This window comes from Haemaphysalis longicornis, unplaced genomic scaffold, assembly GCF_048455015.1.
Source record: "Haemaphysalis longicornis isolate Haplotype H1 unplaced genomic scaffold, Haemaphysalis longicornis Haplotype H1 scaffold_3, whole genome shotgun sequence".
Classification (NCBI taxonomy): domain Eukaryota; kingdom Metazoa; phylum Arthropoda; class Arachnida; order Ixodida; family Ixodidae; genus Haemaphysalis; species Haemaphysalis longicornis.
The window spans coordinates 101,784,005-101,811,234 of record NW_027526335.1 but is presented as its reverse complement, the minus strand read 5'-3'; the positions used below and the strand labels follow the sequence as shown (position 1 = coordinate 101,811,234).

Here is a 27,230-nt window from a genome sequence, read left to right as displayed (position 1 = left end):
TATTTATCCCATAGAATATCCGGGCAGTGTTCTTATCCAATGAGATGCGACTGCCGTGAGAAATTTCGCATGTCTAGAAGGCCCAAGAACTGTTCGAGTGAAGTGGATCCCGGCGCATGCGGGTAAGGACTTGTTGAGTAAGAACGCAAACCACAACGAGACGGCACACGCGGAGGCGCGAGCACTCACCAACCGCGCCCCCACAACTGACCGTCCAACGTGGTTCGGTGCTAAGGACCGAATGACAGACTATGGCGAAATGACCAAAGCCTACCGCCTGGCTCGGAGGACCTTCCCACCTCCGGACCCGGGGTTGAGCCGGGCGGAGGCAGTGCTACCAAGACAGCTTCAAACCGGGTCCCTACCCACCCCGGCTCTGATGCACCGAATGTATCCGGAAGCATACCCTACTGCCAAGTGCCAGCTCTGCTGCAGGGAGACTGCAGACCAGAAGCACATCTTATGGAACTGTGTCACGAGCCCAATGAAAGCGAGGTCAAGAACCATCCCGCCACGGCTTGCAGAAGCCGCAAAGAGTTAGGTTCTGCGATGTTCCTGTTAGGCTAGGCTAGGTGTTGAAGGGAGAGGCCAAGTTTTCCCGGATTTTACAAGGCCCTTCCTGTTGGTCCCCCACACTGACAGTGTTTTCTAGGGGGGAGAAGCTAGGTCCGTCCCGCGGAGCAAGAATAAGATAGGAGGGGAAACAAGGCTTCCTAGCGCGACCAGATAATGTCACAAGCGCTCGTCATAGGTTAAGCTAGCGGCATCTGCCGCGGGTGAAGAAACTGCGTGGCTACCGCGATGGACATGGCACCCCACGGAATGAAATGCGGCCGCTATCATTTCGTCCATCAGGTGCCGCTACCCTATCCTTCGCCATGGCAGCTACGAAGCTTTGCAGTCCACTTTGGTTTTCATTGTGACATTATCTGGTCGCACGCCCGCGCTTGCCGCAAAGGGCTGTTTCGCCTCGTATATATTCTTGTTCCGTGGTCGATCCCCAGCTCCGCTGTTTATCCAGCAGTGCACCGTTAATGCAAGCTGCGCCAATTTTTTTTAAAAGCGCAGCTTGTTACCTCTACCTCCCAAGGGTTCTGTCGCAACCGTTGCTGTCAACAGAAAACTCCCGCGAACAAATAAAACAAGTTACTGGCACCGCCAGGAATCGAACCGGGAACGAATAGAGAAACGGAGCGAAAGCCCATTGTCTTACTGATTGAGCAACAAGCCCACGTGGAGACGGAGGAGACAGATGCTGTACTCACCCCGCACAGCTGCAGGTTTACCCCGGCGTTCTCGCTGAATGCCAAGTCGTAGCGTCACGCGACCTTTCGCTCCGCTGTGCGCTCCTCCCACGTCATGTGTAGCGGCCGGGTGCGCGCCTTGCGCATGCGCTAGGAGTTAGTAGAATATAAAGGAAGCTCACACCAACGCATGGCGTCGCTTAGCGTCCCCTCCCTCGGCTGCGGCAGAGACGGAGGAGAAGTGAGATCGTCTAACACCGGGTTTAAGCTTCCTTCGATATTATATAAAAACAAGTTTCGACCCATGTACGTCCCCAATACAACTCAACCAAGCACCATTCATAGATCCTGCATTGATTTAACCTTAGCAAAGCTTATCTCTTTGAAGTAATAAAGGATTTGGTTAAGTCCCTCTCATTTGTATCTTGTTTCACTCTTTGTAGAGCCACGTGTGTGAATTTAAGTGACGTCACATGGTTAATCCTTGTGGGGGTCGTTTGCCGCTTCCTTTTATAACCGATTGGCGCGCTTTTTTGCGTTTTAGGAGCCCAAGAAATACCATCACCTATAAAACGGCGCCAAGAGTGCGCGTACGCGTATTCCCCTTGTGCTCACACTCGAACAGGCGCGAAAGCCCGGGCGTCACTGTTTTATTACCCTATCTACAGTGGTGCCCCAGTTAAGGGTAGCGCCGTTTTTAGTCTTGGTATTTTCTTTTTTTTTGGTAACGTAACTGGACTAAGCTCGAGCTTAAACAGCTTCAGTTTTAAAAGGAAATTTGTACGAAGTCGTGCTTTCTATTGTATCAATCCGCGCAGCCATTTTTGAGTGCGGGGACTGACAGGCCGTAGGCAAAGTGCGCCATCACATACAGATTAAAATGGACTTCTGGGCAAGTTGTTATCGCACGATAGACGAGTAAAGAGCAAACAAATTACACAAAGGACGAGAGAGTACAAAAGGAACAAGCGCTACTTGTAACTCGCATCTATTCGTACAAGTGCTCATATGTATACATAAAACGTCCGCACATTAGCAAGAAATTACATTCTCCAGTGCATTCAACCGTCCCTCGTGTGGTCGCAAAGCGCGCTCTTGCGTGCAGATAACAATAGTCAGCAACCGACGAATTTAAGACACCTGGAACCACAACCCCCCCCCCCCCCCCCGAAAACACACGCACAAACAAACACAAAAAAAGCAAAGAAAGCATAGTCCGGACGATTTGAAATTATCCAGAGGCAAGATATGCAATTTCCCTGGCCCATATACTCAAAGACGGCATGCGTTTGTAAGCTTCACCAAGACGAACCATTACCGCTGCTTCAATGATCTCTCTTGCGAGCTCGTTTTTATGCTTCGTTATTACAAGTCTCGTTAAGACGAGGCGTGCATTCGCATTTCCGGCAATGTTCACTGAGTTGCCTCGTGTGCCTCTTGCCTCTAGATAATTCTAAATCGACCACACCATGCTTTCGTGGCTTTTTTGTGTTTTTTGTGTGTTTTCGGTAAGTTTGTGGTACCACGTTGCTCGCATTCGTCGGTTTCTGCCTATTGTTATATGCACGCAAGAGCGCGCACTGCGCTCACACGAGGGACGGTTGGTTGCACTGGAGAATGTAATTTCTTGGTGATGCGTGCACGTTTTGTGTATATACTGCAGGGTGATCAAAGTAAAGTCGACAGGTTTCTTTAAAACTATGCGCTTAGTATTAAGTCGCTTAGATTTAGGTTAACACCAACTCTACAGTAGGGTTATGCGCCTAGGGGGACACAGAATGAGGTGGTAATTATTGATCTCAGTGGCCTAATTAACTAAAATTGAATAATTAACTTTTTAGTGGCTACAGTAAGCAGGCATGTTAGTATTGAAAAGTTAGACGCATTCATATTTCTGCACAGTTCCATTTGGCAGAATTCTTCTATAGCGCATCTCTAGACCGAGATATCGAAGTACGAAATTTAATTGCCGTTCGCATGATTACACATGCACGGCGGTGAGGATAGCCGCAAAGCTCCTCCCTTTTGTCACGCGCCTGCTGAGTACGGTGTTTAGTTTAAAAAGGGATGGCGGCATAGGCAAAAAGGGATAACTATCACCCTTTCAGTCTTGGCCTGAGTAATCGCAAACTGCAATAGGTGGAACCGATGTTGTTCCTTGATTTCTTCCGCCGAGCGTGAGGGAGGGGCAGTTATCACTTTTGTCCATACCCCCACCCCTTTGTCGAACTAAACACAGCAGGCCCGTGACAAAATGGAGGAGCTTCGCGGCGTTCCTCACTGTCGTGCATGCGTAATCATACGAGCGGCAATTAAACTTCGTGGTTCAATATCTCCGTCTACAGATGCGCTAGAAGAATTCTGCTAAATGGAACTGTGCAGAAAGACGATTGCGTCTAACTTTTGAATACAAACATGCCTTCTTACTGTGGCCACTAAAATGTCAATTATTCCATTTTAGTTAATTAAGCCACTGAGACAAATAATTACCACCTCATTCTGCGTCCCCTGGGTGTATAACCTCACTGTAGAGGTGGCCTTTACGTAAATCTAAGCACCTAATTTTAAAGAAAACTGTCGACTTAACTTTGGTCACCCTGTATATGAGCATTTGTAAGAATAAATGCAAGTTAGAATATAGAAGTAGCGCTTGTTCCTTTTGTCCTCTCTCGTCCTTTGTGCAATTTGTTTGCTCTTTACTCGTCCATCATTCGATAACAACTTGCCCAGAAGTCCGTTTTCATCTTTATGCGAGGGCGCACTTTGCCTACGGCCTGTCAGTCTTGCTTGTTTCTCCTTCTAGTGTCCACGCTTTTTCTTGCGCCTTTAAACCCTGTGATCATGTCAGTTCCCGCACTCAGAAATGGCTGCACGGATTGATACGATGGAAAACACGACTCAGTACACACTTTCTTTTAAAACTGAAGATGTTTAAGCTCGAGCTTGGTCCGGTTACGTTGTCAAAAAAAATGTGGTTGATCCCTGTTTCATAGCGATCGATAAAACACGAAAGTGTAAGGTGCCTTCACAGGAGCACTTGAATGTTACAGAACCTCTTTTATGTGCGAAGTGTTCGCAAGCCTGACCCCGCCATTATTATCGTTTCTGGGAAATACAACAATTTTATCCTTTGTGGTATGGGTTACATAAATGGATTATAAAAGCAAGTACGCTCGACTCCCGTGATATTCATCTTCACGTATTATTGGTCCCTGTTATGCGGGGAAATATAAATGAACTTTGGTTTTAAAATTTCATCGCGACTAAAGTTTGAATTAGGGCGTGGGGTGAGAAGGATCCAATCGTCTTGCATAACAAAAAGAGCATACCTCCTCCACCTCCTCAGCAAAAACAGAACAAAAAAATCAAGCCCGGATCTACACCGCTATTGACCAAGCTGTATTTTATGAGAACATTAGTAGACACGAAACAGGCGTCTATACCCCCCAAAGTCAGCATTTCCAGGCATTGGCTTCTGCGATTAGGCGTGCCGAACGAAACACAAAACCAAGAGATAAGAACACCGAAAAGCAAGAATCAAGGACGACGCAAGGTATGAAGAGCGCGCGCCCACCGCCGCCAGCGGACACGACCATCCCCGTGACAGGCCATAAAAACGCTGCGCTATTTATTTTTTACGACCTCGTGAAGCTCTCCCTACCAAAAAAGCGTCCACTCGGTCGTTAATTGTTGTCTCTACCTGCGCGGCTGACATTTATTGCGCCCGTGATTTTACCTCCGTCCCTTTTTTCCTCCGATATCGCGGCCGCACCTCTTCTTCTTCGCTCAGCGCTCTCATCCTGCGGGGAGGACTGTTCTTTACCGCTCGCTTCTCCGCCAACCGAACGGTCATAAGGAGCGGCGAACATAAAAACGTGAGTAATTGATATCGAATGACCCTGGCTCCGAAATGATTCCCTGATAATGTCCCCCGCGAGCTGGTCGTCTTCTCCGAGCTCGCACGCGCCAGCGGAGTCGAGGCAGCACAGGAGCGGCGACAAGCCGCCGCCCGAAGCGCAGAGCGGCAACAGCATCACCGACATCCACGTCCGCCGCGTAATGCGAGCGTGTATGTATGTGTGCGGATGTCCGTGTGCGTGCGTGTGTGTATTCGCCGGATCCCCAGTGAGCGCTGCGCGCCGAGAAGGGAAGCGGAGGGAGTGCGCTATTTGGAAATGGTAATTGTGCTTCGGAGCTAATTTGTCATTTGGCGACGTCGACCGGAAGCCAAAGTACTACTCGATTCGAGGGTCGTCAAATGGTGCGCGACACGAGTGAAAGAGAGAATAAAAGGGCAAAAAAGATGTGTGGGATCAGTGGGTAAAAAAAGGATGAGAAAATTTAGTATGCGCGGAGATGGGAAAAAATGGGGAAGAAAAGGAGAGGGAAAAGCGTTGGACCCTGCGGAACCACTAATCGAGAGGACCGAATTAAGAGCGAGGGCATTGACCATGCATATTAACAAGGCAGGGGAAAAGTCAACAGTACCATGGAGTCACGTACGCGCACGAGTTTTGTGGCATCTCGACCTTCGTCCTACACAACAGCCGAATTTTTCTAACAGTCACAGTACGGTGCTGGTAAGGTTAGGTTAAAGATTTCCTGTGTTGGCTGGGATGTTTGCTTTGCTATGGATGTATGCATGCATTGATTCATTATTTTTTTCTGGCGGGTTTAAGGTACGTAGTTGTATCTGTTGCTACCAACGAGAAAAAAAATTCGGGACACGCCCGGCGAGGTGAAAGATAAAACAAACATTGTTTTTTATTGTTTTTTTCTGTATGGTATAATGTCACCGAACACGTCTGAAGCATCTGCTGTGATGCGCAATTGCCTTGGACTGCACAAATCCCTCGCGCGATTCGCGCTTTACTCTTTAGAGCACAAACTGGCAGAGCGTATTATAATACACAAGTCGGCTTCGTTCAGCATGCTCGCAGCTGAAAAAAAAAAATTACACCATCTTCCCACGTGGGAACACTAAGGAGATGCAAAGCCGTGCAAACTCGAGATGCTATGCATCTCCTCAGGGTTCCCACGTGGGAAGATGGTGTAATTTTTTTGCTTTTCGCCTCCATCAGAAAAGCGGCCGCCGCGGCCGGGAATCGAACCCGCGACCTCGTGCTCAGCAACGCAACGCCTTAGCCACTGAGCCACCGCGGCGGGTCACTGCCAGAATCGTTGGCGTCCATTGTCAGCTGATCGGACGGCGCAGACCGAAGCAGCAACTGAAGGGAGCAGCGGCGCGGACCTGGTTTATCTGAAGTGGCGGGGAGGAGGGGAGAGGAGGAGCAGCGCGCACAGCTGTAGAGGAGAGGAGAGAGTGACGGTATATAGAGCGGATGGAGTGGAGAGGATGAGATGAGAGAGGAGACGCGCATGCGCGCTTATCGTGCAGCTGGCGTGGAGAGGGTGAGGGGAGGAGCAGCGCGCAAAGCTGGCGGGAAGAGGGGGAGAGGTGCGGGCAACGAACGGACGCAGGACATAGCCCCGAGCAAGAGATGCTTTGCATCTAGTATCATAACAAACCCTAATGACTCCGTACATTTTTTGAAGCTGTCAGAAATATTGTTTAAATACACGATTGCGTGAATATTTCGCATAATTTTGCTGCACCCTTCTCAACAGGGGGGAAATATGGAAGGTTGTTTACCTCATCTGGAACCTTTTGACAATCGAATACAAGGATAAAATCAGGCTGGGCCTCATTAAGGAGGCTACAGCTCTGACCCTGTGAAATAAAAACAGGACAACGGAGTCTGAGAGAATGAGAAGCAGCAAATCAGCTATAATATTGGATTTAAACCGTCGTGATGGTCGTGAAGGTTGCGTACAGCTTCGCTACATTCAAGACTTACGCATTAGTATGAGCTTCCTACATTTTTTTTTTTTGTTTTGTGGTCATCCAATCGTTTCGTCACACGGATAGAAGCACTCTTGTTGATGCCGCAGCAAAACAGTCAGCAACAGCTGCTACAGCTGGGGGAATATGCAACACCCCCTTCCCTGTTCGATTTCGCATCTTCCAACATTGGTGCTTACCTACATTATACATGATGCTTTGTCACTAAATAATGTAAGTATCGTAACAGTAAGAGAGACTTTGTCACCCGTTTCCTTAAATTAGGGTGCACTGTCAGAAGATATGGGGAGTCGACTCAAGAGAGCCAACAAACCCCACCGAATCTACAGGGCACAGGTGACAAAGGGGGTGGCCGTCTGATGTGCGGCTTTCGCCGACTAGAGCGGCAAGAATGAACAAGAGCCTTGAACGAAAAACAGCACAAAGACTTATATTGAGACAGGCAAGTTACAAATACAAGCACGAGGTAGCAGATCGATAATTACAGGCAACTTAGATGGAATTCAAATGCAAGAAACAGTCCAATTAGACAAGATGATACAAACAGGAGCGTTAACAAATGAATATTACGAATCGGAGCAGTTAACTAAAAGAAAATGAACAGTTCGATGCATATGAGAGACAGAGTCCCAGCATATTCACCGACCGGGCCGGACGATGCACCGCTGTCGGAGGCGAGTCGGCTACCTGGGAAGCGTGGCTTCGCTGTAGGCCAGGCCGTCCGAGACGATCACGGTCATTCGAGGCCCGGGAGTACGTTGGAGTCCTCCAGGGCGCGGGTCGCCGATGGTGTGATGTACAAACTGGCAGGTGCCGTTGTCAATCACGACGTCCAAACGTAGCTGGTGGGTTTAGGTGTGGCTTCTCTTTTTATAGCCGTGCCGGCGCGGAGGGGGAGAGCACAACACACAGCGCGCCCGCCGCCGTCAGCGAATAACTTCACTCTTCTCCCTTCTAGAATCATCGCCGCTCTTTAGCACTGGCAAGGCCACGCGCACCTCCTCGAAAGTACTGGAAGCTTCGACGAAACCCGAGCGGCGGAGGTTTTATTTTTGTTGTTTTCTTGCCGGCGAGCCGGCGGGTGATCATGTTACCGTCTCTTCGTTCGAGAAACCTCCAGCCTTGTCTCGGGCGAATAGAACCGAGTGTAAGAAGAATTAGGCGCTGTACAATAAAAATGAAAAATTTATACGGTACGTTTAGACGTCGTACGCTCGAGTTTGTGACAGACTTAGCTCCCTCATAAAAATTCGTAGTGGCGGGTATGTTTCCTCTTTTCTTGCCGCTACTGCAGTGTCGAATGCGAGAACGTTAAGGTGGAAACTTTAAGGTGTGGGAATTAAAATCTTGCTTCAAGCTTAGAGTCTTACAAAGCTATACGGGAACTCCGTATATGTTAGTAGCACAGACAACACATTTTTCAGTACTGCGTTTTACGTAAGAGAAAAACTGGCTACAAAGGTAGTCTGCATGTCAGATCTTACAAAAGCATGTCCTAAAAACTCACATGCATAGGCTAACCCTAACCCTCGCCCCTGAATAGCCTTTGAGATATTGATTATATTATCAAAGAATGCGCTATGCACCTGTGTTCAGCAACAACGTTGCTCGTAAGCACGTCATTAGGTTTTTTTGTTGAAACAATATAGCACTTTTTGTTCTGCTGGCAAGCTGTTAAGCAGTTGAGACCGTGGTAAGCTGCTGAGAAGCATGTTACTGCAAATGCATTTTTAAAGCGAAGCTTTTGTGTCCTCACTGACGCTGTTGTAAGCCAATACGTCCTGCTGGAAAGCCAACTTTCTCTGCCGGTGATAATGACTGATCGTCGGTGAAGTAAAAGAAAAAAAACGCTTCCCGTGGCCGGAATCGACGCTGGGTGCCTCGCGTCATGAAGCCGACGTCTATCCGACTGCTCCATTTTGACACGGTCGAAGCGGTTTGGAAAACTCAGACGGCAACCAAAGAATCCGTCACGAAAAGAATGGGGTTGCTCCGCGTGCCCTAAGACTGTTAGCCACCAGACGTTAGGCCTAACTCACCATTTTGAGGTTTAGGACGATAGGCCTAGCGTCACATCTTGAGACCTCAAACCGGCACCGACTCAAAGTACACCCCAAACCGAAACGTTATGCCTACGGTGTGCACACCGGAGAGTGGCTGTTGGTATTCTAACAAAAGTGGTGAGTACCTACAGAGTAGCACATACTCGCCGTGTGGCATTGGCCCATCAAGGAATCCATCACAAGCAAGCTTCGCGTTCAACCACCGTCGTCTTTAGACGGAGGGGTGCATGATTTTTCGCTTATGCTTCTAGTGGACGCGTTTTAACGAAAAACGGTTTTATATTTTGGTATGGTGTATGCCTGGTTCCAAAAACAAATCTCGTGTAAACTTGCGTCCGCATATCTTTGGGGAGCCTTATTCGATATTGTGACACTTCCCGCAGGCGAAAATTTAACATCGCCCCTCGCGTACTTCATCCCTATCATAATAGCCCCTGCTCTTTGCCATAGGCATGGCTTTATCCTTACAGGTCTTCCGTATGCTGCCGCAGCCCTTGTTTTATCGTGTCTACATTTGCCCACAATACCCATTTGACTTGCCATTGGTAGCAGGTAAAGCGGTTCAAACAATCATTAATGAAGCCTTATCCCATGCCTACCAGATGCATCGCTTGTCAAATTCTATCAGGCCGCAAATAGCGGCGCTGCGAAAAGCATTGCGAATGAACTATCTTTCGTCTTTACCATTCTTTACGGGTGGCGCCACCACGCGGCGCTCCCTTCGTTAGTGGAATGAGCCGGTGCATTGGGCTACGCAGCCTCCCGTTCTTTTGTCGTGTTTACTTCGGTGCTTTGAACGTTTTGGGGGTGTTGTGAGTGGAAATGTGCGGTGAAATGATGTTTAGACCGATGTGTTGAGTTCTTAGATGTAATAACGGCTACGCAAACTTGTCAGGCGCTTCTAAATTTGGGAATGGGCTACAATGACATGAGCGCTTTTTGCAGTGATCTACGCTTGGCTCCATCCGTTCTGAGTACGACTAAAACTACTATTATTTGTATTCATTTCTTCTTAGATGCACTAACGGCTACGTAAACTTCTTTGAAGCTTCTTAGTTTGGGAATGGGCTACATTGACATGAGCGCTTTTTGCAGCGCTCTGCGCCTGGCTCCGCGCGATCTGAGTAGGAATAAAACTATTAATATTGGTATTTATTCCTACTATTTTAAATTATGTTCACGGGTTTCAATGATTACTGTTTCCACGCCAGCCTTAACGCTGGAATACCTCGATACGTGGGCTTTGAAGAGAAAGGGACCTACGTACGAGATCGATTACCGTGTGGCCATGGAAACGTTGTCGCAGTGTACACTTCCTTTCTGTAACCGTGAGCTTTGTGCCTTAGGTTTTGGTGAGCGACACTGTCACAGCATGGGAGCCTGAGAGCCGAAGCGGAACTCCCACGTTTGTAGCGGTCATTTTATCATAAGCCAAAGTTATTCAACCACCCAACAGCCCAAGCTAAAAACCATGCCTCCTTCCCTTCCCGTTTTACAATTTGCGTGTAATAAAGGCTGGTACCGATAGTTTAAAAAATGTGGCAATGTAATTTAAGCCCGTGTTTTTTAATGCTCAAGTATTCTTTACTGAGCAACTAAAAATCGTGTAATGCCTTGTGAAGAAACCAAAAACGCGCGATTAGTTGCCTCAAATATAAATGCATCAACCCTAACCCTCCAGCACAAACGCATTTCCGACACACTGGAAGCAGTTAGGATTTGGAGAGGGGTGCATGGAAGTGCAAAATCAAACAGCAAAATCATTCAGCCCTCCGTTTAACGACGAAGATGGTTGAACGCGAAGCTTTCTTCGTGCGAAATCGAGGGGGAAATAGTGGAAGTCAACGACGCTGCGATCAAAAGACCAAACTGCGTGCTGGTAAAATTCAAAGTTCTCACTAGTCACAAGTTTAAATCCAGAAGGCAATCAAGGAAACCCACACGAGAAAGCTTTGCGATAAACCATCATCGTCGTTTGGCGGAGGAGCGCATGATTTTTCAAGCATGGGTGGCAGCTTGTAAAATGACCGCAGCATTCAGTTGCGAAACTGAGTGTAGGTTTTAGGCACACTCCTGTCGTTCGTCCTTTAGCCACGCAGGAATTGTTTTTTGAAAAAGCATTACCCAACTAGCCAGCAACCACTGAAATTCTTGTAAAGCAATGCTTTTCTACGACAAGCAATAACGTTCTACTATCATGCGGTATTTATTCTGTAAACGATTTTCGATGACTGTATTAAGCGTAATTCTGTGAAATTAAACATGTTTCTACCGTAGTTGACGTTGTTACGTAAGCGTCGTCCATCACAATTTCTGTTTTTACGTAAATTTTAAAAGGCACCCCCCAAATTTTTCTTTCGTTTGTGCACGACGCCGTTTCGTCATCAACTACTAAAGGCCAGCGCCGCAGCATTCCTGGATCGGCTTTGTAGGAGAATTTAGCTGCAATATATCCCTCGATATGCCAAACTTCATGCAGGCGTGAAGAATTTGCGAGAAGGAATGGACTTGCACTTCCTGCTTGACTTCCAGCTTGGCGAACTGAGCGTCGTCTGCTATTCGTAAGTACTGAGTAAAGGCGTAAATCACACACAAGGCTTGCCTCGCAAAGGCCACCTCCACGCTCAAGATTTACCGATCTGAAAAAAGTCCTTGTGGTTATCTACGCTTTGCAAGCCGAACCACAGCAGAACGACAGAAAGCCCTGCACAGCAACGCTGCGCTGACCACCACCGGAATTCCACTGACGAGCGGTTCGCCACGGGCGGCGCTGTTGGCTGAAGCGATGGTGGCGCCATACAACGGCCGCCCGGTCCCTACACCATCTTCATCCGGAAGACGCAGGTGAGGAGATTGGTATTATTAAGATTATCCAGTATTTTTTAAGAACTTTATCAGCCCGGCAGGAATGGTTAGGGACGTCACAGCTCGTTTGTCCTAGACCGCAAAAATATTGGCTGCACTAAGGTTCTGAACGGTATCCCGTACTTTTCACTTTTCATTGTTGCCTTTATCCTGCTGGCATGCCAAGTGACTGAGCATCGGCGTCTTAACTTTCTAATCTACTAGGGCGAGGTCATAATATGGCCGCCTATGTACGCAACACTGTCCTCGGCTCAAAGCTATTCCAATTCAACTTACAATACACGCGTGTTTGCATTATTGCTCCTCCAGAAGGCGCGTATATGCGTTTCCTAGTCAGTACAGCCAGCCGTCACCTAAGCTTGCTTATGGGGGTTATATAACAGCATAAACACACCTGAAGCATACAAAAACACCCGAACTGAAATAAATAACAGCCAAAACGGACCTGCAATGGTTGAAAACCATGGTGTAGAAAAATATTCAACAGAAATAGCCGAAACCGACCTAGAAGGGGAAAACTCACAAAAACGTACAAGAAGCAGTAGCTGAAACTGACCAAAATGCAACGAAAATACCCGAAATCCCATTTATAATGCATAAATATGTCATAAGTAGATAATGTGCATGATAACAAATGTTAATATTCAAATATGACAAACCCTTGAAAATAAAAAAAATGGTGACGGCATTTGAACCCGGGTTATGATGTTTGCCGGGAAGGAGCGGAGCTACTACACTACGAGACCGGTTCGAAAAGATTAAATTGAGTGCCGCATGCACGTGGACATAGCTTCAAACATTCCCCTAGATGGCGCCATGCGTTGCTTGGCTGTGCTGAATAGGAAACGCATATACGGCAGAAAGCCACGACCTAAAGTGGGATCCAGAATGCGGTCTAAAGCTCTCAGGCAGTGCGAGACGTTGGCTAAGTTCTATAAAAAAATCTGCCTACTCTGATTCACCTAAAGTGTAACTATGATGGCGCCCGTTCTGCAATTATCCTATGCTTGGTGAAGCCTATTTTACAGTCTATAGTTACCAATCAGTCAAAAAAATGCAACGAAGCTCACCATAACGCGTAAGACTGCAACCTTCACGACCATCACAACGGTTTAAGTCCACGATTGCAGCCGATTTGCTCTTTCTTCGCTTCCGCAACCACCTTTGCTCCTTCATTGTTGCTATAAGTGTGAGCTTCCTTGATTTTCTTGGAAGTGATACTCATTGGACATCCCTTGGAGGAGCGTACGCTATTACATGTCTTTCTCGTTCCCAGCAAGTGTTACCGCGATTACGGAGAACGCTGGAGTTTTTTTTTTTTTGCCAATATTGGCCAATCGTCAGAGGCGCTGTGCGGTCGCCGAGAGGCACGCACACACGAGCATTCAGCATTTTCTTGGCTTTATTTTAACTGCCGGGCGATTACCACAATCTTGGCCAATTTTCCTAAGTGGGTATGCTTGGCTTGACGAACGTGCGCCAGGGACGCTGGGAGGTCGCCACGAGGCACGCACACATAAACGCTCGGCATTTTCTTGGTTTTTTTTAACTGCCGGGTGGTCACTGCGAGCCACGCGCTCACGCGCGCTCGACATTTTCTTGGTATTTTTAACTGCGGACATGAAACTCTAACGATTTGTTGAAGAGCTTCATTGTTAAAATTCCAGCGTTTACATTGGTGCTCTCGTGAAACGGTCAATCGGGGAAGATGCGCAGTGTTACAGGGCTCCAAGCTTCCTACTCCTGTTAATGCGTTACAGGAACATACCCACCTGATTATCTGGCGACAACTGGGCGCCGAATTACAGCTGTATGCCCACTCCCTTAAAGACACGTCTTGTGTTGAGATCGCCCAGAAACTTTCTCCTGCGGGGTTCCCTTTATTTACGACAAGACATGCCGCTACTAAGAACTTTCTATTTTATGGAACAAGATCTAATTGTCCATTTTCTAGATCGCTGTATCCATTACACAGGCGCCTTTTGTGCGGAAAAGGGAGTGCCGTCACCTTTTTTATTTTGTCCCATACACTGTTATTTCAATAATCAGAAAAAAATTCACAAGCATCGGAGCGGTCTCCTGTGCTCTTAGAATTGCCCGTTATTTGTGGGGCCACTCAAGCAACCGTGCAAATGGAGCAGACGAGGCTGCCTACAAATAAAAGGTTCCCCAATACTACACCTCTTCCAATGCATGCCTGTCATTGAGTGGATGCATGGCCCCGGCTCTGCCGAGAGAACTATCACAGCCCGTGAGGTGAGCGAACTGGTGTGTTCCATCTAACCGTCCGCAAGATCACCCGCTCCCAGACGGATTCGGTCAAGAACACAAGCACCGAACCCGCGAACCGTGGACCCTGAACCGAACCCTGTTCCTCCTGACCTGCTCCGGAGATGTCACCCCGAGGAGGATGGTATCGCGGAGGATGGTATCGCGGAGGATGGTATCGCGGAGGATGGTTTGCTCTTGGTATCGCGGAAGTTCCTACCGTAACTGTTTTCTTTGCAGCTCTACCACATAACGCTATGTAGTCGGCCGCCATCTCATTTGGCCGATCTTGGGACGCAGGCCTGCGCCGCTCCCTCGCGGGGAGCCGGTGGAAGAACCCGGAGGACTGCGAGACAACTTGAAAAGCTAGTTTCTGGAGTTTCTCTGAATACTAACATGTTGCCGACGTCACGTGCTTCTTCTATGCCCATTTTCCTGTGAACTCGGATCATCTTTTTGCGTAATAAACAACTTATTTCCTGTCGGCTCATTCTGTTTTTGTGAAATTTAATTCCAGAAGGCGTTTAGCTGGGCATTATAAGCTGCAACAGATACCGTTGTGTGAATTGCAAGCGCTTTTCAGATGAGAAATTCCACGAGAATATACGGGCAGTCTGCTCTGTGTAACAGACGTCTAACTGGTACTTCAGAAAGCAATTCGCAAGGCTGCTTTAAAATTTTGTACAAGTTATTATTCGTTCCTTTAAAATCTACTGATCTTTTAATGTGTGCGCTTGTCTTTTTCTGCCCCATGCCTCACTTCTTACGCTTATAGGCAAATGTGGCTACTGAAAAATGTTTGAAAGGCCTCATTATTGCCTTTTTCTTGCGTGCTGTACTCAGTACATTTGCTTATTTAAAGAAGTGAGTTAGGCCTGCATCGTTGCTGCAGCACGCGCTGTTCCTGCTCTGTGCACCGAATAACCCTCTTTCCGCTACCTCGTTTTTATTGTTTAGCTTCGTTTTAATGCAAGAAGTTTTGAGACTTTGATCTCGGCTACTACGAGCGATTACGGCGCGGCTGAATACTGCAGCAGAAACAATTAGTCTTAAAGCACCAGCGAACGCGCACTGCTTACGCAATTTCTGAACTAATGCTACATGCGCTCTTTGACTGTCATAAAAAATGCCGATTAAACGCTTTGGCGCATCTCCGAGAAGGTTGCAATACGGTAGCTTAAAACTAAATGTAATGGCCTTTTTATTTCAACCTTGTGCAATCATAACGATAAGCGGCGCAAGATGCTTTCAGACACGAAGATTCTCTTCTGTGGCCCATCTTTAGATTGCCCGTTTAAGCTTACTGTCGTTATTGTTGCTGTTCGCGGTAAATGTTATTACCAGCCATAATTCTCCGGAGAACGTTCGTCCGGAGTGCGTAACGTGATCGGCGTTTAAACTCCGACAGCGAGTCTCTCTTGCAGCCACCGTCTCGGACGTATCTCGGCCAACAATATATTCTAGCGAACTGCTACGCACTGCGAATGATAGTTGCATTCGATTTGCCTCCATTTTCGGATTTTCTGTTTCTTTGTCGGCTCGAAGTTTTTTGACATCTTCCCTCTTTGTATGCATAATCATAGCTATGAAGTCAGTCTTATCTCAATGATATACAGAACTTTTTCATGTTATTGTTACTGTTGTAAGCATGACAGATCAATGAACATGCCGGGGGTTATCTTGTGCAAGCACTTTAGATATTTTTTTATTGAAATTGTTACGAATAACGCGAATTGAAACAATGATTGTCGTCATAACATCAATTCGGGTACATATCAGATTTTGGGTTCGGGCTAGTTGGTAGCGGTAATCGATCACTTCGTGTAGCACAAAAAAAAAACGACAGAGGACACAGGGAGGCGACGGGCACAAGCGGTAACTTCCAACTGAGTTTATTGAAAAAATGCATGAATTTAAACACTGGGGCGGGACATTATCATAAAGAAACAAAGATAGAAAAGAACAGAACGAAAGCAAGCTATGATAAAATTTGCACACAAAATTATTTGCCCACCGCTGTACCGTCGACAAAAGGCAGAACGAGGCATTGACTAAGACGGTTGATTCGACAGCACGAAGCCTCCCAGTTACTTGCGCACGCCAACGTCTTGCGTCTTCCGGTGTCGTGGCGACGAGCACATTCCAGGCAAGTGGCTCATTGAGCGGGTGATTAAAGTTGCTTGCGCACGGAGACATCTTGTGTCCCCAGGTGTCGTGGCAGTCGTTTACTGGGCACCTTACAAGCGTGAGGAGCACTGTATTCTGTTGTGGGGTGCTGAGTTTACCGCAGCCGTTTTATCGAACCTACCACCCAGACGCCGACGACGGGTTTCAACTTTCAAGGCCACCTGGGGTGCTAGGGGTGCGCGCGCAGCGACTAAGCTTGATTGTACCCCTCATCTACAACCAGCCTATACGTGGCCAACGGCGTGGTTTGCGTCGGCGAGCGTGGGCCCTGCTGTCTTCTTTTCCAAGTCGACAACACGAGAAACACTACCTTCTGTGGTCGCTAACCACCCCCATGGGTGGCTCTCGCCCTTATAAACATTATTTTCAACATAAATGGCGTGAGCGTATTTCCTCCGGAGCATTGGAAGCGTATTTCCGCCGGGACTCGAGAGCTCGATGTGTGTCATCAGCGACATTTTGCCTCCGGCAGATACTGCCAGAATTAGGCAGGGTGTGTTGTGAAGAGTTGACAGGTCTGTGTTGATAGGGTTGGTTGTACGCGGCCTAATTCCAGGGAATGCCAAGATTATGTGATGACTGTTCGGATGAGCAAAAAGTCGTCAACGCCCGTGCCCGCGATGAAGGTTTTCCCTCTCGTACATATGCTTACCGCGTACGAAGACCACACGACTGTTTATGCGGGTGGCTCAGTGACCGCGGAATCTTCCGCCATTGGCGTGTAGATTCTATCGGTCCAGTGCACAGTCAGGAAAAAACTGAGCCACAAAGCATCCTCCAGTGCTAGCAGCTGTAACGGCTGTCCTTTATTTCATTGACGCAAATCATGCCCGGCGATGGTGATCTTCTTGGACTCGCGCGGTGCTTTGTAAGCTCTACGAAGGCTATCCAACCACCACAGTCAGCTTGTGTGCGAAATCAGCGAAATCCACACAGCGGCAGCGCGCGCGGGCCACAACATCGTGCTTCAATGGCTGCCTGGTCACTCGGGAATAGAAGGAAATGCCTCATCTGATGCAGCCGACTCTCTGCGCAACACAACACAGCTTCCTTTCTCTCGCAAGCATGGTTGTGCCCTCATCTCTCTAACTGGATGGAGTGAGCAAATGCCAAAATGGCAGGACCCTCGCAGCGGATATCCACCTCTGCATGGCGTTGACCCTCTATGTAAATTCCGTTTTCCACCCGACTCGAACAAAGGGTCTGAAGGTGTACTGCATCGTCTGCGTCTCAACGTGGCTTACAACCGAAACTTCAAGTTCAAAATAGGGTGGGAAGATTTACCACTGTGCCTCACGTGTTCTGTGCGCGAGACTATTGAGCCCTTGTTGTGTATACGCCCGCGATTTTCCGATGCGCGGGCGACAGCGGCTAGCTGCCCATGTCGTGTATGACCTGCAGCAAGGCTTTAGTTGCGTCAGTTTCTTGGACCCTGGGCCACCAGCAATAAGTCAACTTTAGGGGCAAAAATTCTGCGGCATTTTTTGCGATACTCTGAACTCGAGAAAATACTGTAATTTTTTTAATTGTGCGCATGACTACAATAGTACGCGTTTGCGTCTCATGTACGTTTTTTTTCTCCGTTTCTTGTTTGGCGTTCAGTGGTTCCTCGGCACCATTTGCTCAATTTTCCTACTCAACTTTATTTATAGTTTTGTTTCTTGAATTTCACTGCGTCTCCTTTTTTATTTAATTTTTGTTTTCTCTCTCATTGTTATCTTCGCAATCTCTCCCATCGACCTCACTGCATTGCAATCATCCCCATCTGGCGTAGCAAGCCCTGCCACCAACAGAGATGACCTCTTCAGCCCACATTAAAAAGTATTCTCTCTCTCTCTCTCTCTCTCTCTCTCTCTCTCTCTCTCTCTCTCTCTCTCTCTCTCTCTCTCTCTCTCTCTCTCTCTCTCTCTCTCTCTCTCTCGGATGGCCCTCGCAATGTGCGCACCTAAGGACCCGTAAGTCTTGGGCATTATTTCTGCTTATGAGGAACGGTGTTCGTTGCTTATTCATGTACTTTTGCCGAACAGCTCTGTGTTCTATTTAGTCAAATCGGTATGCGGGGCAGGAACTGAATAAAAAAATCATGCACCCCTCCGTCTAACGACGACGATGGTTGAACGCGAAGCTTTCTCGTGATGGATTCTTTGGTTGGCCATTCCCACAATGAGAGTATGTGCTGCTCCGGAGGTATCTAGAATACCCACAGCAACTCTCGGGTGTGCACTCCGTACGCCTAACGTTTGGGATTGGGGTACACGGCGCGAATCGGTACCTGCCTCTGGGGGGCGTTCGCTTCCACCACGTCGAAATGCAGCAGTCGGGTAAACGCCGGATGCGTAATGAGGGACCCAGGTTCGATTCCGGCCACGGGTGGCTTTTTTTTTTCACTTCACGCACGATTATTCATTATCATCATCGTCAAAGAACGTTGTCTTCCCTGCGGGGCGTATTGCCGTACAACGTCATTACTGGAGACACTAAACCTTTGCTTTAAAAAATGGCGTTTGACTGAAGGGAGCCAGGGGCTAAGCCCTCTCTTCAGCCTTACGAAGTCAGAAGCATGCGTGGCGATGTTACCACAAAAGCTATTTAGGCCTGCATGTCCCCGTGTGCGTTCGCGTAGGAGCCAATAGCTCCCTGTGGATTTTTTCTGAGCCGTTAGGGTTGGGAAAGAAAGCCATTACGAAACAAAAATTTGAATGCTTAGTTAGTCTGTTTTCTTTATATGAGCTGTAACAGCTTGCATGCCGTACAATCGTTCTCACAAATAATATGCGTTGCCAACTATTTAACGTATATAAATAAACGCTAGCGTCGTAAATGCGGACACGAACAAGCTCGATAGTGGCTCACTGGGAAACCAGAGTTCGTAATGAAAGAAACAAAAGCCCAAAGTGGCTCACTGGAAAACCAGAGTTCGTAATGAAAGAAACAAAAGCCCAAACAAAACAAGAGAGATAATAGCATGTAATTTACACGTATCGTGCAGCGGAATGATGGTTCTTCTTCTCAAAAGCGGCAAAGGCGTGTCTTTTTACGCCAGTGTCCACTCATCCGTATCAGCAGTAGTATTTGTGGGATAAGTGTTGTATTTCCGTGAGGGCACCAAATGTCAAATAGCTTCAAAAAAAGGTTACTTATGGCATCTTTAAGTTCGTGCACAAATAAACCTTTTCAGGTATAACATTTCTGTTGTTTATTAAGCTCATAATAATTGAAGCATTAATATCATGTGTTTGATTTTTTTTAAGAGTGGTCGACGCCCGTATAAAGGTTTAGAGGGCCCTTTATCCTGAGTCGTCGAGATTAATTACAAGAGTAACAAGATCGCGTGGAGTCACGTCGCTTTACGTTGTCGCATTCCCTTGCACTGTGTTTCACGTCTTCCCTGACGTGGAGGACACAGAGCAATTCCCCGCGTTCCGCTGAAGACATGCGATTACGTAGCGTGCGTGTAGCCTGTTCTCACTAGGCATAAGTATACGTAGCTGGAAATATATTTTGTTTGTCTTTCGAGTAACTACCTGTTTGGAGTTTTATTACGTGTAGATTGTAGTTTGTTTGCTCTTAATATATTTTATTGCTAGCCTCCACGGAGTCCGCTTTGTGTCCGTGGTCGTATCTACTCACACTGTCACTCATGAAGGAAGTGGTAGTGCTTCCGCTCTTCGTACTTTCTCCTCTTAAGCGAGGAAAAGAACGACCCCGACACGGAATCTTAAGAGTGTTATCTTTCCCCCATTTAAGATTTTGTAGCTTCACTTCAGCTATGAGCCAGTCGTTGCGTTGCTAATGAGGATGAGGTCTTGATGGTGTCGAAGCGCCAAGATGCTCGTAGACTTGCAGACATAGTCTTCGTAAAAAATTTCTGTCCATTACAAACATTATCGTTACCAATAATTAAAAATACAAGCGTTTTTTTCCAGTGGAGCTGAAACGTTTTACGTTTACGTTAGAAAGCTTGAAGAAGGAGATTTCTTTCGCACTGTCATAAGATATTTTGGTCTCACCTCGACCTCAAGCTTTTGCTTTGAATTGTTTGTGTGCAGAGACGTTTGGCTTTGCGTAACAAATTTTGATCAAAACTGCGTGTATACACAGACAAGAGATTTTCTCCGAGACACGAGTGTATCAAAGTCGAAGACAAAGTTGCCCTGTTTACACTACTGAGCAATATTTATAAGATACTTTTGTACCACAATACCACCAACCAAACATTTGAATGCTTAGTGGCCTCAGCCACATGAAGCTGCAAGAGCAAACCGCGTAATAAAATGGAATGGGGGCAGGGGGCGTTTTGTTGCGTACGTACGTTCGTCCACAAAATAATTGCATTTTGAAAGCATGTATCCCATCCTACGATATAAAAAAAGGATAACCACCGGGAACAGTTCACCGTTGAAGTAGATCTCCCACGCTACAACGAAGGGCACTAAGCTCCATTTTATTAACGATGCTCATACATTTAACCCTTAATGAATTTGTTGTCCTATTTCATGTTTCATGTAGTGCGTGCCTCCTACACATACGAATAATTAGCGATTGTAAGTCAGAAACGGGCAAAAGGGCCAACTGATTATAGACTAGATTCACCGACAACAACCATACTCATCAGCGCGAATTCTGAGCGCAGCTGTTTAGGTATTTTGATTTCGCGACATACTGAGGCAAGGAATATGACAGAAACGTGCAGGTCTGTACAGTTACAGACCCATCTTTTCGGTATTTTTATTTAAAAAACTCTTTGAGTATCATGTCTGGGGCAGGCAGTGTGTTGTGCGGCTTATTGAAAACTGAATAAAGTGGAGTACAACTGCCCCGCCTATCGGGATACGGGGAGGAATGAGGGCGTGGTTGATACATGGGCGCGTTTCACAGCAGTCGCCGCAAACAGAGCTGTGCTCGGCGAACAGCCGATGGCGCGCCACTCTGGTGCCATCTCTTAGCCTCGCAGAACCACCTCCGCTCACGCAGACAGGAGTTTCCCGTTAATTACTCCATTCCTCCGCTTTCGTCCTTGCCTCTCTTCGCTATCATCGTCATTCATTCGCCGCTGCGCTTGACGTTCACTCTTTCGCCGTCCCCTGTGCCAATAAATACACCGTTCGCTCGGCTACGTCAACCGCCACAACGACGACGTCCAATGCACGAAAGGGCGCATAACAACTGCGCTATAGCACAATCCCGCCATGGCCACCTCCTGCGGTGGCCCAGTGGTAGCTGCGTTTTTCTTCTAAACAGAACAACGCCCTCTTACTGCGAAATTGCTAACTACGAGAGCTCATTGCTTTGATTGGTTGTGGTGCTTAACACGCCGAAGTTACGCCTAGGCTATGAGGGTCCCGTAGTTCAGGGCTTCGGTTTGATTTTGACCACCTGGGGATATTTTAACGCGAGCCGCAATCTCGACATAGAGGCGTTTCCGCTTTTCGCCTCCATCGGAAAAGTGGCAACCACAGCGCGGATCCCACCCGCGTTCTTGGGCTCAACAGCACAGCGCCTGAGCCACTGAGCCACCCCGGCGGGTGGGTCATTGTATCGACGAGTCTTCGCGTGTAACATCGTGCCCGAATTCGGCCATGCCCGCACATGTACGCAGCATGAGCATGCCCAATGAACCGCATGTATCCTTGCACAGCATGCCCACTTGCTGGAGAGTCTGCATTCCAGCGTTCTGGGAGCTTGTAGCGGCTATCTCCGGGAGTAACAGGTCTGCCTAAGTATCGAGAATGTTTGAACTGATTGTCAAAGACAGCCATCCTGCTGACGCCGAGAGTGAATTCGACCACCACCCGCCTTGTGGGGCTGGGGATACGCACAGTACCGCCGCGCAAAGTTCAAAATTGGAATCACCAAAGGGGGAGAAGTTATTAAATTGCGACAAACAGCTGCACGAAAAGCATAAGTTGATGGTTGGAAGTGAACGCCGCAAAGTTTACATGTTGCTAAGGTCATGTGTGCACCCCCCCCCCCCCCCTCGGTAATGAATGTATTTGCATGAAGCATGTCTGCCGTCTCGAGGCTGTGATCCGGTGCGCTTCCGCGATGACTGTTTGTATGCGGGATCACCTTCGAAAACAGTTATTCCTGAGGAAGACTTCGGAGACTCGGAGACTTAATTGGGCTGGGATAAAACTAGGTAGTCGCTAAACTCGTGGGAGACTTGATAAGGGAGGACGAAGCCACGCAGTCGCGAAACTCGGCGCATGTCGGGCGTAGGTACAAATTAACGATACACGAAAAATACCCAGCAGATAGTTGCACTGTGAAGAATAGATGTAGCACGAAAGGCGCTTTCAAGACGTATATTTACTCTCGGGGAGACTCAGGGTAAACATGCTGGTCTGCCAGTATGTTACTCTATGTACACGAAAACAAACGAGAACAGTCTCCTATAACAAAATAACAAAAAACCGGGACACACTCAGGGATCCAGATGGAGACCGGCTTCCTATGAGATGGAGATTGTAACCCTATGCAATCTCCATCACGCCCGGTATGTGGGACTAGCAACATCGCAGAAAGAACGGATTGCTTGCGGGAAGCTGCAAGGACGGCAAGGAAAAGGAGATGCAGCGATTGCACACTTAAGAGTCCCTAGAGCAGCTTTTCCACGTACAGCTAAGAATCTAGAGTATCGAGCCTTTCAAGGAAAAGCATTGCGTGCCGAAGACAATTTCTTTTTACAGCACTTTCACGAGGAGGAAAGAGAGACGCGGAAGGTTTCGTCTTCATTTCCTTGAAGCTCGTTTCTGACTAAAACGTGAAAAAGTGGTGTGCGTGCGGCGCTGGTTGTACGGAATAGTACACGAAGTTCATTATAAGCAAAAACGCATAAAATCAATGGGCATACGAGTGCGACAGTGACGGTTTACGCAATTGTAGAACACGTAACAAGAAGCGGAGCTTAACTGCGCCTAAGGGGAAGCTAAATTACTTTCTCTTAAATTTAATCTCGTTCGTGAGCGCTAGTTTATCCCTTCAGATAAAAAGAATCGTGGACACAACTGCGGAAAACCGTAGCATGGGACAATTTTAAAGCCAATAGTTTCTCGTGAACGTGATGCCGGCGACGTTTGTAGAAGAGTGAGTAAGAACGCACGTCAAAATGCATCCGAACATTTTTACAAACAGTGCACACGTAATTGATAGCCTGTTTGAACTGATATCTAAACTTGCTTTCTGACGATTGAATACAGAGCGCTAAATTTAACACGATGACTGCGGTAACGTAGGTCGTGTTCGTACAGGTACTGGACTGCTTCGGGTGGAGTACTTGATAAACACCGGGACAACGTTCTTCTTAGCAGTGAACCCGCGGCAAAAAGGCATTACTGCGTTCTTTTTGCTACAGCATAAGGAAAAAAAGGAGAACCTACATTTCAGACCAAGACAGCGCAAAATCAAGCGCCGGAGAACCGAAGTATACTGCCACAACGAAGGGCTTATTACCCTTTTTAACACCAGGGAACAAAACAGATTCAAGTATAATTATCCTAGAAAAAATTGTTTAGCAAAAGTGCCGTTTCAATACAACCGCAGCCAACTTGCTGCCCGATGTTGTAAACATGAAAGCTCCGCAAATAATTTTCGAAGAGATTAAAGTACGGATACATTAGCTGCATCTACTAATCTAATCGCTTACCAATAAAAAAATAAAGAAATGTTTAATGATTCAGTGTCTATGTATACCGGAATCTTTGTTGTATGGTCTTGTACTGAGCGAGTCCCGAGAAAACGTTTCACTGAAATGACGGTGCTGTCTTCCACTGTTCGTGTCTTCAGGCGTGCTAGTAAAAGTGATCAAGTCGTTGCTACCGCGTGGCATTCAGTTATCAGCGCTCACGATTGCGGTACGGGGTCACGATTGCGGCACGGGGAGCGTGCGACGTACGCTTGTTTTTGGTAACCCTCTTCGCGTAATGATTACACCCAATTTTGTGGCAACCACAAAGCTTGTTTTTTTGTGTGTAAATGCGGAGACATGGAAATAAAACGGATACAAAAGGACTTTTGTGAACTCCCGACTAGGAAAGCTTCGACGTCATTACGACGTACGCTCGTTTTTGCCAACCCTCTTCACGATCCCACGCCAACCACAGTCTGTCTTTTTTTCTCGTCGGAATGCGCGGAGATCAAAAGAACAACAAAAAAGAAACAGCAACGACTTCAACGTCGTAAAAACACTCACCAGAGAAAAGAACACCAATCACCAGAAGCCACCTTGTCGCCCACTGTGTCCTCCAGCCGGCCATGGCAGTTGAGACACACGCGATGACACAGGCGCGTGGGTTCCAGCGACTGGACAATCTCGTTCAACAAAATCCACCCGTGATGCGAGCCGCGGCCTCCCGAGTCCACTTTGCGGCCGCCGATCTCATCTGTGCGTCAGAGAAGGCCGCTGCGCTCCCGCGCAAACCCCCCTAATCTTCCATTTTCGCAGCCGGCTTTCCGGCCCCGCTCTCAAACAACTTAGCGTCCACTTTGGTACAAAAGGAAGCCGTCTAAGCGCGTGTAGTTGACGCCGAGAGGCCCATTTGATCCATCGGCTTTCGCGGTTTCCGTTACGTGTATTTTTCTTCCTGCTGCGAAGTCTTCAGCACTTTTTTTAGATCACTTGTTGATAAAAACACAGGTAGAAGTCTTCAGCACTTTTAGATCACTTGTTAATGAAAACACAGGTAGAAACGCGTACCGCACTGCGCTCGCACAAAATACAGCATGCGTCCACGTTTCAGCTGAAACAAGAGTTGAGATCTGCCTGTCCGCTGGCCAACATGTGCGAATAGACGAAGAGCGTGAGAATGCGAAAATAACGGGTCCACTTTCGTATAATACGAGAAGTCCCTCGTTGATTTACGCTTTCTTATTTAGTGTGCTTTATAATGGGCAACCCGTTCGTTCCCACTAAATTTCTTTTTCAGCGGCGTAGTGTCCCACGAACTCAGACGTCCACAAATTTTCAATGTCTTAAACGGCCACGTGTCTAACTCGACGTGGTACCGCGACAGTCCGAAGATTACATCAACACAGACACACACATTCACGCGCACCACACACGAGAACGCACGCGGCGCGGCGCGTCAAACGAGCATCGCCGGAGGCGCCGTGAACGGAAACAGGAAGTGTTGCATCGTTGTTGTCCGACGCGACCCACGCTGGGAGCATCCGTCAAGCGAGTCCAGTTCGAGCGGCACAACAACGACTACAACAAAGTCGGCGGCGGTGATCGGACGCGGCGACCGCGAGCACGAACACTGCGCCGCGGCTACAACCGAGAGCTTTCGCCGGGTTGTTCTCCTTGGCCCGGGCCCTCGACTCGATGAGACGACTCTGGGTCCCGAACGACCACGTGCCCGGAACAGAAAACGGCGCCAGCGCCACTCGTGGCGGCGAAGAGAAACCAGAGCGCCGCCGCTGCTGCCCCTGCCCCGGACCCGGGACCTGCGTCGGCAGGGTGCGCGCACGCACGCACGCACACACGCACACGCTGCTCGCCGAAACGAACGTAGCGCGTGCGCGCTTGTCCCAAAAACGGAGTTCCCCCCTCCCGCCCGCTCCAAGATCCGCTGGTCGATAGCATCGCCACCGAGTATTCTTCTCCACTACTTTTTTCGGTCGTTTGTTTCATTTTTGGGTTAGCCGTGTATCGTATTTAATCCAGCTCCCAGGTGAATTTTCTTGCGTTAATTTTATCGTGAGTCCTTGAGGTCAGCCTATAATTGGGACCGAAGAAACGCTCCCGTAAAATAGTGGCCGAAATTAGCAGCGCCCGGTAGCGAAACTTCAATTCAAATTAGGGCTTAACGCGGAGAAGCTACACCTATGCTACTCTACTCTCTGCGTTCTAGGGTTGAGGAATAATTTAATCCTCCTCCCCCATTTTTTATGGGGTCCAATATCTTGTATGCTCAGAGATTTTTTTTTTAATTTGTCTTCATCATTAACATGGCCTCCGATACTGGGAATTAAATCCGCTACTCCACATTTACTACCAAACGCCTCAGCCACGATGGCACCGCGCTGAGGAACCAGATAATCTGTCGTGAAAGACTGTCTGCAACTTTAAAAGACACAATTAAGACAAAATTTCAACTTTGTTTATTCAAAATACCGCATTGTCCAAATCCAATGCTGTCAATTCTAACGCAAGCTCCAAAGAATCAGGCTAGATAATAAAAACAACCAAATGAAGTGCTACGGCGATTTGCTTCGCAATTTTCTCTCCGATCCCTTATGACGTCGCAGGAACATTTTCGTACGTGTGGCAGGCGCCGACAAAGCTACAGCCAAGAGATATGATTGATTGATTGATTGATTGATTGATTGATTGATTGATTGATTGATTGATTGATTGATTGATTGATTGATTGATTGATTGATTGATTGATTGATTGATTGATTGATTGATTGATTGATTGATTGATTGATTGATTGTAGGGTATAACGCGCCGACGCAACGCAGGCGATGATGAGGCGCCCCGTAGTGGAGGGCTCCGGATTAATTTTGACCACCTGGGGACCTTTAACGTGCGCCGAAAGCTCGTACACAAGGGCGTTTTTCCTTTTCCCCTCCATCAGCCAAGAGATATGACTGCGTGATTGCAGTGGTGCGTCTAGTAGCTTCCATTTGACCTTACTTCTAGGACTCTGACACGAAGCTAACGCTATCGTAACTCCATTTATATATTTTTGCTGTTATGCTGGTGCTGATGCTGGGCAGCCCACAATTTGAAGTTT

At 47.6% G+C, this 27,230-nt stretch overlaps 1 protein-coding gene across 7 annotated transcripts in view; it reads right to left on the bottom strand.

Annotated features, from left to right (window-relative positions):
• Positions 1 to 25,839, bottom strand: part of LOC144174969 (cell adhesion molecule Dscam1-like) — a 550,580-nt gene extending 524,741 nt beyond the window's left edge. For 4 of the 7 annotated variants that reach the window (XR_013323566.1, XM_077703961.1, XM_077703960.1 and 1 more), the window contains exon 1: positions 24,682 to 25,839. Coding sequence is in view for 6 of the 7 variants with exons in the window: in XM_077703961.1 (XP_077560087.1) it covers positions 24,682 to 24,745 (64 nt within the window). In the remaining variant the exon portion in view is untranslated. The remainder of the gene's footprint in view (positions 1 to 24,681) is intronic. The other 3 variants (XM_077703956.1, XM_077703957.1, XM_077703958.1) reach the window with 2 other exon arrangements.
• Positions 25,840 to 27,230: the final 1,391 nt, after the last annotated feature.